This window comes from Ostrinia furnacalis, unplaced genomic scaffold (assembly GCF_004193835.3).
Source record: "Ostrinia furnacalis isolate ACB-3 unplaced genomic scaffold, ASM419383v2 OfSCF2576, whole genome shotgun sequence".
Lineage (NCBI taxonomy): Eukaryota > Metazoa > Arthropoda > Insecta > Lepidoptera > Crambidae > Ostrinia > Ostrinia furnacalis.
In genome coordinates this window covers 215385-228229 of record NW_021132815.1, presented here as the reverse complement: position 1 = coordinate 228229, position 12845 = coordinate 215385, and the positions used below count along the sequence as shown (strand labels likewise).

The window sequence follows — 12845 nt, the reverse complement described above, 5'->3', positions numbered from 1 at the left end:
TTCGAGCATGAAAACGTAATAGTATCTCTGCATGATCTTCTCTTACAAAGATTTTAACTCTATCTTGGCCAAGGAACTTATAAGTTCCTTGATCTTGGCATAAAGTGTACATATTCATATAACATAAATGCCTTACAAAATCTGAGTAATAACACGCACGCTATTAAAATCAGTCAAGGGACTATGGTACCTATAGCACGGTAATACTATCTATACAGTATTCCAACTCGGCCATATTTTTGAAATAAATGTCAACAGTCGCGTGGAACGTCACCGTATGACAACATGCGATAGGGCTGCCCACTTGCAGACCCTATTTTCATTACATCTGCCTACTTTGAATTTTTACGTATTGTGAATGTATTTTGTGATTGTAATTTTCATTTTATTTTGACAAACAAAATACCTTGTGAATGAAATAGGATAAAAATGCATGTTGTTTTGTGATTAGTAAAATATATTTGTGTTAAGATTTAGTAAAATAAAAAATCTTACGACCGTAAAATGTACGTATGCGTCTCAACTTAGATTTTATTATACAGGGTGTTAGGTAAATGGGTTTATAAGCCGACACAAGCCCATGGTATATAAATGGTATGGTGAAGTCAGAAACTTGATATCATCTTTTTAATAATTTAAATTTTCATACTAATCCGATTTCATAAATTTTATTTTGTATGAAAATTAAAAAAAATAAAACGATGATATCACCGACTTCACCATACCATTTATATGCATAGGTTAACATTAACATGCTCAAGTGTCGGTTTATAAACCCATTTACCTAACACCCTGATAAATAGGTAGGTACTTGTAATTATTTTTATAAAAAAAAGAGCGCTTACTGTTTCAAAAACAACACATCGTCCGTTTATTACTGTGGCATACTCGCGACACCCCCGACTTTTGTATGTCGAGCGCATACCGAGATTTGAATTTCGAAGGAAAGCTCGCGTTTCATCCGTTTATATGAAGTTACAATACTGTATGATATTATTACCGTGCCTATAGCTTTTAGTGTTTATTCTTTACTTATGATGCAATGGTATGATTCGATACAAGATACAATGTCCTAATGGTATAAATATTATAGTTCCAAAATACTGGACTGTCCTGTCGATGACATTGACAGTAGGGCGCCACCGTCAATACCGAATCGCTGGTTCAGATTTTTGCCATGTTGCAAACCTTATAGTTGAACGATAGTAGCGCCCCCCTGTCATTGAGTTTGGTGGGACAGTTCAGCGTGGGTCATCTATACAGGCGGCATAGTAGTATTATCTGTGGTAGGGGGTTATAATAATTACAATTAATTTCATGTGATATCCATGAAGCTAAAGATAAAAATGGAGGCCAGACTTAGAATACCTACTTGAAGCACAACCTATGTATCACTATCTCGCTCTCTGTGGGCAGGCTCTCTCTTTCTAAGTAGGGTAACCTTTTATTTATTTTTCTCAGGACGACAAAGACTGATTTACGTTTAAACAGTGTGTCTTGATAAAGTGCACTTAATATGATTATGAAAAAAGGTTTTCGATGTTTTTGTTTTAAGATGAATTACAACATTAAGAAAGTGTAAAGGCATCGAAAACTGTGGATATTTGATAGAAAACAGATTTTAATTTGGCAGTTGACAGACGGATTTGGATATGGATTGATTACAGTAAACGGCCGTAGAAAACATTATGCAAAATTAGATAAGTAAGGTCCCACAGAAAGTCCCAGATATATCCTCAATATGGTCATACTACTTCAAAATGTCTTATAGAAACAAAAATTTTAAATTTGCTCAAAGTCAATGAAACTCAATGTAAAATCTTCTTTTTCTTGACATATGTAACATTTAATAATAAGTTTAAATACTGGTAAAACGTTTTAGGAAGTAATTACTGTGAAAATACAAAGAAATATGTTAACAATGATCCACTGTCAGAAATCACGAAATAAACACTTACGCGTGGAATTTTATATCACTTCCAGGACAACACGAACTACCGCAACCACGCACTATACAATTTTGCACCATTTCTTCAGACAAAACGACGCCGCCACCGCGTCGTCGCCGCGCCGCCGCCGCACCGTCGCCGCGCTAATATTTCTATTAACTTTCCGAAAAAAATGTGAATGGCGCCTTATGATGTTTAGTTTCGAGCTCGTTGATAGACACCCTTATTTTCCTGTGTGTACCCTTGGCTGTTCCCTTGATGGTACAGTGGAAAATAAATTTTAACCGCTGTACCCTCGACCGTAAAGATGGGTTTATGGTTACACGAGTTAGAGTAGGCGCACACCGTTGATTTTTCGTCGGCCGATAGTTTAGTCGGGCTGTTGATCAGCATGGGCATGTATGGGAGTGCGCACACTACGCCGATTCGATTTGGCCGATTCATCATACAATTTGAAATCGGGCACAACTAACGGCCAACTAAAAATCAACGGTGTGCGCCTACTCTTATGGATGACGAAGAATGACACGCTCGTTTTCATACTTTTTATTCTATTTAGGTATTTGACATGCGGTATAATTATTTAAATCTATGTGCGGAAACGTCACGAAATCTGAATCTTCATTGACCGCCAAACCCCCTATAGTGAAAAATACAATTTGTGACCACATTGAAAAACCTTGCTATTGTGGAAATCGTTTTTTATTCTCTTAATTTTTCACAGATCATACATACCTACTGATAAACTCTATTTTTCTTTTTATGAATCTCTAATCAATTGTATCTTAAAAGTATTATATTATGACATAGAATCACAGATCAATATACATACCTACTTATAAATAAGTATAGATGACCCACACTGAACTGTCCCACCAAACTCAATGACAGGGGGGCGCTACCATCGGTCAACTATATGGTTTTCAACATGGCAAAAATCTGAACCAGCGATCCGGTATTGACGGTGGCGCCCCACTGTCAATGTCATCGACAGGACAGTCCAGTATTTTGGAACTATAAAGTATAGCCTGACCAGGAACATAAAAACCCTGGCATAGTGGCGCGTCAATTGCATTTGATAGTGCAACACTGAGTACAGTCGTACCTGTGTTAAATTAATAGGCTAACTTTATGGATCAGGATTCAGGATTACGGGCTAATTTGATATTTTTATAAATTAACGAAAACATATTATTATAGGTAACCTGATTTAAATAATTTAAATGAAACCATCAATCGAGCTAGTAGAATTTATTTTATTATTCATCAATAATCAAATTCAGAACTTGAATATTCAACTGCAATGTCTGCTCATGAACGCTTCAAACTCGGTACTTCTTTCCCAATCCCATAAAATTCAACACTTAGAAAGTGACAAAAAATTTTAAAATAGGTAAAGTGGAATGCCGAGTTGTATTTCTAAAACTTGTTCTATTATTTTATACTATTTGGCTGCGACTCGGCGTGACGACAATACAAAACATTTTTCGCGAATCGGTGTTCATACATTCACTTAATACATTAGACGCCATGTTGTCATAAACGACATATTATAAAATCGCTGTGATTTAATATTCTTAATCATTAATTTTATGGCAAGTGTCCATCAGGAATCATTGTTCTTACACACAGAATCGTATTATTTCGCTTTCGGGTAGTAATATGTCAAAATTGTTGGTTCTTAGGCGAACAATGTATGGAGAACGAACATTGTCCTTTATTAAAATCTCTCCAGCTGTTTAGACATGAAGAAGTAACAAACATTCACAAAACTTTCGCCTTTATTAGTGTGATCATTCCTCAACCATCATCATCAGTTCATTTTGCCTTCTACAGAAGCACAACCCGGTCTAATTTAACAAAAGACAAATTAAGGATTTTCATTTATCCTTCTCTGGCCAAATTGGTATAAGGTGTGATGAACCAAAAATATAATTATGTATTTCTTCATCTTTCAGATGTTATTGGAGTCTGCAAATCAGTAGCTGACCTGCAAGAGCTGACAGCCAAAAGCACAGGAAAGCTATTGAAGAAGAGAGAAGTGACTTTAGTGGATTCCTCTGGTGGTGCAGTATGTATTTGTTATCACTTTTATTATAAATTCATAAGTTATTAATTATTGTTTTCTTTAAAAATTATTTATTTTTAGGTTGTCCTTACATTATGGGGAGCTGAAGCAGAAAAGTTTGAAGGAAGCACCAATCCTGTTATTTCTGCAAAGGTGATATTTATTTTTAACTAGCGGCCGCCCGCGACTTCGTACGCGTGGATCTCGTTTTACCCCCCCTTCATCTATCTTACGCGGTTCAGATTTTGTCAAAATTCCCACGGAAACGGGAGTTAGCGGCAAATGTTTTTTCCCGCTAACTCCCGTTTCCGTGGGAATTTTGCAATATCCTGTTGTAACTAANGAGACATTCAGGTGTTTATTCTTTACTTATGATGCAAATGGTATGATTCGATACAAGATACAATGTCCTAATGGTAGGCGGCATAGGGGGTTATAATTACAATTAATTTCATGTGATATCCAACTGTACTAGGTATCATTACCTAATAAGTTTATAGTAGTCACAGTTCCACAGCCTAGTCCTTTGTCCGATTAGGACTGAATGGACTGATGATGAATAAGGCCATGGGTCCCATCTAGTGTTCCCGGGGCCTATAGGCTTTTAGGCCTAAAATTAAGCCTATTTAGTTCTTTTTTTGGCCATGATAGACTACTAGGCTTTTAAAAGGCTACTCATAAAAAGCCTATAGGTTTTAAAAAAACCCGTAGGCCTGAAATAGCATTTTAGGCTTTATTTCCGACTAAAGTCTTTTTCGAGTAGTAGGCTTATTATAAGGCTATAGCCATTATTCAGGCTATGACTTCGTATGAATGAAACAAAGTATTTTTGTATTGCATTTATTTTCTAATTAAATAAAAACGTTATGCAAAATATACAGGGTGTTAGGTAAATGGGTATATGAGCCGACACTAGCCCATGTAAACATGGTCATATAAATGGTATGGTGAAGTCAGAAAATCGTTATCTTCATTTTAATTATTTTAATTTTCATACAAATCGGATTTTATAAAATTTATTTTGTATGAAAGTTAAAAAAATTAAAATGATGATATCAAATATCTGACTTCACCATACCATTTATATGACCATGTTAACATGGGCTAGTGTCGGCTCATATACCCATTTACCTAACACCCTGTATAATTTCTTTTTTGATATATTTTTTTTAATAAAATTTAACTTATTTCTTGCTTTTTAGTTAACTAATTATTACCTTGATGTTACCACCGAAGGTAGGCAGTACATTGAGACCATATTCTTCATGTCTAGTGTAAAATAATATTCCCTACAAAATACAGGTTACCATATCGGCAACCTAAAAAGACCTTAAACCGTCAGCCCACCTTAAAAACATGAAAGAATACAACTATTAGTCTATTTGTACCTATAATATTTAAATAATTATCCTCCAACTCCTGAGCATTAAGTAGTTTTACCTTCTATCATCAGCTCATCAATAATTATGAGATCATGATTAATTCCAGGAGCGAATACTTGAATAACTTAAAAAGTTTGAAAAACGATATACGTGCCTATAAAATTTGAGGGTTGCCCTCGATTTCTCTAGGATCCCATCATCAGATCCTGACTTGGTAACAATGGGACCACCTCCGAAGTGTACCCTATCGAACAAAAAAATAATTTTGAAAATTGGTCCACAAAATTGACGGAGTAATCGGTGAACATACATAGAAAAAAAATACATACAGTCGAATATAACCTCTTCCTTTTTTGAAGTCTGTTAAAAATAAATAAAATAGACCTAGCCTAAAGGACTAAAAACCTTTATAGGCTTTTTAGCCTTTCAAGCCTTTTAAATATGCGCCTAGCCTACAAAAAGGCTAAAAGCCTATAGTAATCGGGTGGACAAAAAAAAAGGCTATGAAAAAGGCCTAGCCTAAAGGCCTAAAAGACTTTTTAGGCTTTTTTCCCGCTGTAGCCCCTAATTCATAGGCTAGCCTTAAAAAAAAAGCCTAAAAGCCTATAGGCCTCGGGAACACTAGTCCCATCCCAGCCCATGGGCTAGTGACCAGCAATCAATGAAAAAATAAAGGTTAGAGATTGGATTTTGGGGACTTAAACGAGTTATTGGTAGTGCAATAAAGTTGAGGCGGACACAAATACTCAAGAATTCGGAACAAATCAATAAGACGGAATGTACATACATGACAGAATCGTATGTAAATGACATAATTTCTAAGTTCTACTTCCAAGTTTTATTAGAACCATTTTTTTTGTATTCATTTAAACGATTTTTTATTTTTTTATAATATTAAGATAAAATAATGTGATATTTACACCAGTGATGAAATCACAACTGTTACTCACTATGCGCACCTCCCTATGGCTTCTTTCTCAAATGTCAAAAAATTGCGATTGATGCCGGGCGGTGTGGTTGTTTGTTGGAATTCCTTATTCATTGGCGCGAAAGCAATTAATAAAATACTACTGAGGAATCCTGTAAATTTTTAGTTTTGCTATGGCCGGGGTGAAATCTTTGGCGGTCAGGGGCATAAGAAGTTTCGGTCCAGAGGACGGCGATGAACAAAGGATAACGTTCGAAAAACCACTAACATTAATCCTAGGACAAAATGGTTGTGGTAAAACAACTATCATCGAATGTTTACGATACGCTATCACCGGGCAAATGCCGCCGGGAAGCCGTAATGAGTGTTTTGTTCATGACGCTAAAGTCAATGGAACCAACGAAGTATTGGCCCAAGTCAGACTGAAGGTATGAATTTATTATGTGGCATGTCGACAATTACCTACTGTAACTGTGTAAAATTAAGATATGAAATTAATACAACTTCCATGACAAAAAAAATGATATAAAATTTTTAATTATCAAAACAGTATTTACTAAATTAAATAAAACTACATTGTCTCATTTTTCATCTGATAGATAATTACAAAATGCAATTAATTATGAACTTCGACCTGTGCAGCAATAGCCAACTATATCTCATTGCTCTATAATTTTTGTACATTTTTAAGTAAATTAAATAAATTTGTTTTACATAGATTGTCAATGCAAAGGACAAGCAGCTAGAGGTGTCTAGGTCTATGCGTGTCACCGCACTACAGAAGAAGAAGACAAAGTTTCAGACTTTGGATTCATTTCTGTCTGTGCTTGATGATGCTGGAAAAACTAAAGACATTTCATCGAGATGTGCTGATTTAGATTTTGTCATGTATGAAGAACTTGGTATGTTAGAATTTGTTATTATTGATATTTATCTTAAAGCTGATTTTACTGATATAATAATAAAATAAGTTAATTTGAAGAATACTAAAAATCTTCTTATTCGTCAGGGGTATCCAAGGCTATTCTTAATTCAGTTATATTCTGTCACCAAGAAGACTCAAGTTGGCCTTTGGATGAAGGTAAAAAAGTAAAGGAGCGATTTGATGAGATTTTTGAAGCTGACAGATACAGTGACTGTTTTGAACGTCTCAAAAAGATAAGAAAGGAATACACACAAAACTTAAAACTTCTCGGTAAGTAATAGCTTTTTTCTTTTTCTCACCACAATTTTTAACATGTAATATCTACTTAAATGTATTTAGTACAACTAGTTTACTACTAAAATTGTGGTAATACCTCTGATAACGTTATAGCAATTTAAAAAAAAAACAATTATTATGATTGGTTTCTGATAATGTATCACTAAATGAACAGAACAAGAAGTGGCTCACTTGACTGAGAAGAAGGAAGACTTGGATAAGAAAAAGTTGGATGTCATTAACACTGAAACTCGCATATCTGAAGCTGAGCTAAAGGTGGCTGAATTAACACAAGAATTGAAACCCATCTCTGAAAAACTGTCTGCAATCACTACTCTTGAGAATAATATTGTAGCATTTGAAGCAAAGAAGGAGAAAATCAAAAATAAGTATGTGTTACTTTACTATGTTTATTATTTCTTTTAAAAATGATAACAGGCAAATGAAACAACTATAATTTCAAATAATCATAAATTGTAAAGTAAAATTTTTAGTTATTTTAAATTTTATACAACTACACATTAATATTTCAACTACATAAGAAGTCACAGAGTTTAGTTTGATGTGACATTGTTTATGAATGATAAAGATAAAAGATAAAGATATTTATTTACATAAACATATAATTTGTGTTATCATTTTCAGGCTTGAGCACAACCGAACTCAAGAAGAGGAATTAAAAAAAGCCATTAAAAACATCTTTGAAGGAACAACAGCTGAGCTGCAGGAAAATATAAGTATGAACTCATTTATCAAAATTATGTTTCCTTACATGTATGTACTTGTACATTACTAAGTTGATATTAAATTTCTAGGCAACTATGGAGCTACTGCAAAGGCTAAACAAAAGGAACTTAACGACTCATACAAGAAGAACTTCGGCTTCAACAAAGAAGAAGAGAAAATTGCAGATGAAAAAACTAAAAATGAAATGAAAGTCAGCAAGTTAATTCTTCTAGAAAGTCAGAATCAAGAAAAGATTGAAAAGAGAAACAAACTTGTTGTTGAAACAGCTCAAATAGCAGAAATAGAAGGTGTTACTGAAGTTGCAACAGATGAAGATGCTGAGAAAGGTGTTGAAAAAATAACTGAAAAAGTTAATGCTCTAAAGAAAGACCTCAATGAACATAAAAAGGTTGTTGACGCCGATGAAAGCAAATTACAGTTAACTGTTGACGAAAGCAGAGATGCGCTTTCGCGACACAAACAAAAAATATCCAACAAGGAATCAGATATCCAAAAAAACAAAAAGGATATTGCCAAAGTTGATAAAGAAATTACTGATGCCAATGAATCTAAAGTGAAATTGGAGAACTTGGAAAAAAAGATTGAATCTGCAGAGGAAGAATACAAACAGCTTCAGAGTGAGCTCAATACTGAAGAGTGTCAACAAGAGATCACTGAGGATGAAAAAGTAATGGAGACTTATGAAACTGAACTCGATGAGCTATCTGAAAAGATAACTAAGCTCCAAAAGCAAAGTGCCAAGTTAAAGGAAAGAGATCTGGTTGAAGAGTCTTTAAAAACTAAAGAGAAGCAGGCAGCTGTGTTAAGGAACAAACATAAAGCAGCACTCACAGATATCTTGGGCAGCATGCCTGAAAAGGACTTTGCACTTTCTGTAAACAAGTTTGAGTGTGAGATTCGAGCTGAAGTGGACTCAATGAAAAAGAAACAGAAGGAGAAACACACACAACAGACTGCTCTGCAGACTGAGAGGAAACATGTTAGGGAAATGCTAACTGACAAACGCAGTGAGCTGACGAAAGCTGAAGACCAGATGTACAAAGCTTGTGGAACTCAGTCTTATGAGTCAACACTTGCTAAAGTTACCTCTAATGTGGAAAAATTGCAGGTAAGAGCACTAACTAGCTCACAAATATCATAAATTTTCATTTGATAGTTGTACTATAATAGATTTTAATAATTACAGGATGAACAAAATGTTCTTCAATCATCCATCTTCATCATTGGAAAATATAAAGGTCAACTTCAAGATAATAACTGCTGTCCCTTGTGTAGTCGCGGATTTGATAATGAATCTGAAGTAAGTGGATTGATCAACTCATAAAATTACAGAAGAACATATTGTTATGCAATCTTAACATTTAATTGTGCATTTTAGGTAACAGATTTAATATCGCAACTGACTACTCAAGTCATGAATGTGCCAGCAAAGTTGGAGAAAGTCACAGAAGATCTGCAGAAAGCCTCAGCTAAGAAAGACGAGTTGCTGAGCATGAAGTCTTTAAACGAAAAGATATCTACATTGAAAGAAAAAGATATCCCTCAACTTGAAAAGAGGTTGACTGATATTGAGCAGGTAATTCGCAGTTTACCTTTTAGCATATTATTATAACTGTCGAAATAAAACAAGTTACATTTAATTTATATATTTTTTAGCAAATTGCTACATTGACTCAAGAAACAGAAGAGTTGTCAATGGCGCTGATCGAGCCCGAAACAAAGATGCAGACTGCTAAGCAAATCCACAGTGATATGCCGCTGCTCGACCGCACCACGCAGGAGATCGCTACCATTACGAAAAACGTAAGTTCAATCAGTGAATAAACATAAAGATACAAGATTGTAGCAGATATTTATGGCATTCAAACTCTACTCTCTGGACAGTCTTGAAACTTCTTTAACCGATTGAGTCCCAGACGGCATTAATTAATGTCATAACAATTTATTATCTATTGTGTCTAGATTCGCGGAGCTTGAAGGANGAAACTTATTTAATTAAAGATAGTTAAGGGTGTTGATTATAGGTTTAAAAAAAAGCTAATTAATAAAAGAAACATTTCACATTTTAGCTCGAAGCAGTTAAAGCGCAGTGCGCCGACTTCGAGACGGACATGACTTTGGATGGTGCGTTGGCAAAACAGACTGATCTGAAACAAAAAATCAACTCCCTCAAAAATAAAATCAAAACTACTCAAAGGAAACTCAATGCCCACAACAAGAAGCTGCAAACAATGACTGAGAAGAAAAATAAGCTGAAGGAACAGTTGTTGAATTTGCAAAAGAAGGTATGTATAAAACAATAAAATATTTGCATTTGATATTTAACACAAAATCTAATAACACTCTTATAACGCAGGTTCAAGAAATATTCAATCTTCAAGAGAAAAAGAAGCAATTGGAAGAAGATGGCGAGAAATTTGTCCAAGAGCTTAAGGAGCTGCAAGACGGCATTCCGGCATTGGAAGAAGTGGTGAAAGAAAAGGAAGCAGCCAAGAGTGAGCAAATGAGCAAGTTAAGGTAAAAAAATATAATTATGTTTCAATAATACCTCTCTTTACTTTCTTTTTAAGTTTACATTAAAATTGCTTATTATTTTTTTCACAGGAGTGTAACAGAAACTAAAAACAGTTACATACTTAAAGTTACTAGTTCATTTGACAAAGTAAAGCAAATTAATCTGGAGATTAAACAGCACAAAGATAAGAACATTCCTTTGGAAATGGATAAAATCAAGGAAGCTAATGAAAAACTGATGGAGAAGCAAAAGCAGATTATGGCTGATAGGGATGCTCTTACTAAAAGAATCGACACCTTGAAAGATGAGTTGGCTAAACAAGAGGTAAGAGTCATGTAATAAAAATACATAATGTACCTAACACTTATAAATAACAGTTCTGACTTAATTCAATTACTTGAAAGCTTCATAATTTTGATGTGAACAAATTCTTTTTTTAGATCTACAAGAGGGACTTGGAAGACAACATGAAATTGCGCAAAGCACAAACAGAAATCGAAAACCTTTTGAAAGAGGAAACTGAGAACAACGAAAAAATGAATGGCGCCAATATGGAAATGCTAACTGAAAAGCCTGCCCTAATCACGCAGCAAACTAAACTGTTCAGGGAAAAGGCCCAAAATGAAGGAGTTTTGAGTGAACTCAAGGCAAGTAGCAAATAATGATAGCCTTCGAGTCTAATATTATTAGAATTCAATTTCCTTGCACTATTTTGGTATTAGCATACTCAAAATAATATATCTTATTTTACAGGATAGATTAAAACAATGTCGCTTAGAATTGAAGAAAACTTTGAACAAAGACATAGAGAACAGATTCCGGGAAAAGTTCTATGAACTGCATGTCACTAAAGCCATAGACAAGGACATCAAAGACTATTCTATTGCTCTAGAGAAGTGCGTCATGGAATTCCATAGAGAGAAGATGGAGAGCATAAACCTAATTATCAGGTAATTAATTTTAAACAATAATACATACCTTTAATTATTGTGTTGTATTGTTTGTGAGGTGTACATGTTGTCCGATGTGCTGTTATGGTGACTGTATTTATTTCAATGTGTTTATTATTAATTTCAGAGAGTTATGGAGAAAGATTTACAGGGGCAATGATATTGATTACATCGAAATTAAAACTGAAGGAGGCATGACGGCAGAATCAGACCGTCGCAAATACGATTACAGGTAAAATACAAAACGACTCTATCAATATGAACTTAGAGATTAGTGTCGCTTAGGATGTGTTCTATTATAAATCTTGTAATTTACAGAGTGGTACAGTGCAAGAATGGTGTCGAAATTGACATGCGCGGAAGATGCAGTGCTGGTCAGAAAGTGTTAGCTTGCCTTATCATAAGGCTCGCTCTCGCAGAGACATTCAGCTCCAGGTAATTAATATTCAAAAATCTGTAGTCCCGGATTTATTTGAAACACTAGTGTTGCACAAATAATATCGACATTGGCGGAACGAAATCCGAGATATTTGTTCACCATAAACAAGATATTTAGTTCTCACTAAAATTAATGCGTACCTTTGACAACATAGTAAAATACAACTCTTTTTCAGATTTGGTATTTTGGCTTTGGATGAACCAACTACGAACCTGGATCAGGAAAATATAACGAGTCTCTGTTCGGCTCTTGGAGAAATTGTGAAGGAGCGAATGGTTCAGAAGAACTTCATGTTTATCATCATAACACACGACAAGGAGTTTATCGAGTCTCTCGGAAACATCGACAAAGTGTCCCATTACTATGAAGTGTCCAGAAACGAACATGGAAAGTCTAGAATTAAGAGAATTAGATTTGCGTAGAGTGTGTGTTTATATTAAAAAATGCTTTATTAATAGCCATTCCTTATAATTTTTTAACAGATTCATTAATATTTCAAGTAGATGTAAGAAGGCTGTGCCTTACAAATTAATTTCTCGGATCATTACATTTTGTATGTAAAAAATAAGAATAAAGTTTTTTTTTCTACAGTATTTCACTTAGCTGTTTTATTTATTTCATAAAACCAAGGGATATCTTTTTATCTGCCAGGTATAATTTACATAT

At 34.5% G+C, this 12845-nt stretch overlaps 1 protein-coding gene across 1 annotated transcript; it reads left to right on the top strand.

Annotated features, from left to right (window-relative positions):
- Positions 1-6389: 6389 nt before the first annotated feature.
- On the top strand, positions 6390-12777 carry rad50 (DNA repair protein rad50). The gene is made up of 17 exons (XM_028308963.1): positions 6390-6755; positions 7046-7229; positions 7337-7522; positions 7704-7917; positions 8174-8265; positions 8344-9383; positions 9462-9575; positions 9654-9851; positions 9932-10078; positions 10345-10560; positions 10632-10792; positions 10880-11114; positions 11231-11437; positions 11544-11740; positions 11868-11972; positions 12059-12175; positions 12355-12777. Exons 1-17 carry the CDS (start codon positions 6501-6503, stop codon positions 12599-12601), a joined length of 3915 nt encoding a protein of 1304 aa, XP_028164764.1. The 5' UTR covers positions 6390-6500; the 3' UTR covers positions 12602-12777.
- The last annotated feature ends 68 nt before the right edge of the window (positions 12778-12845 follow it).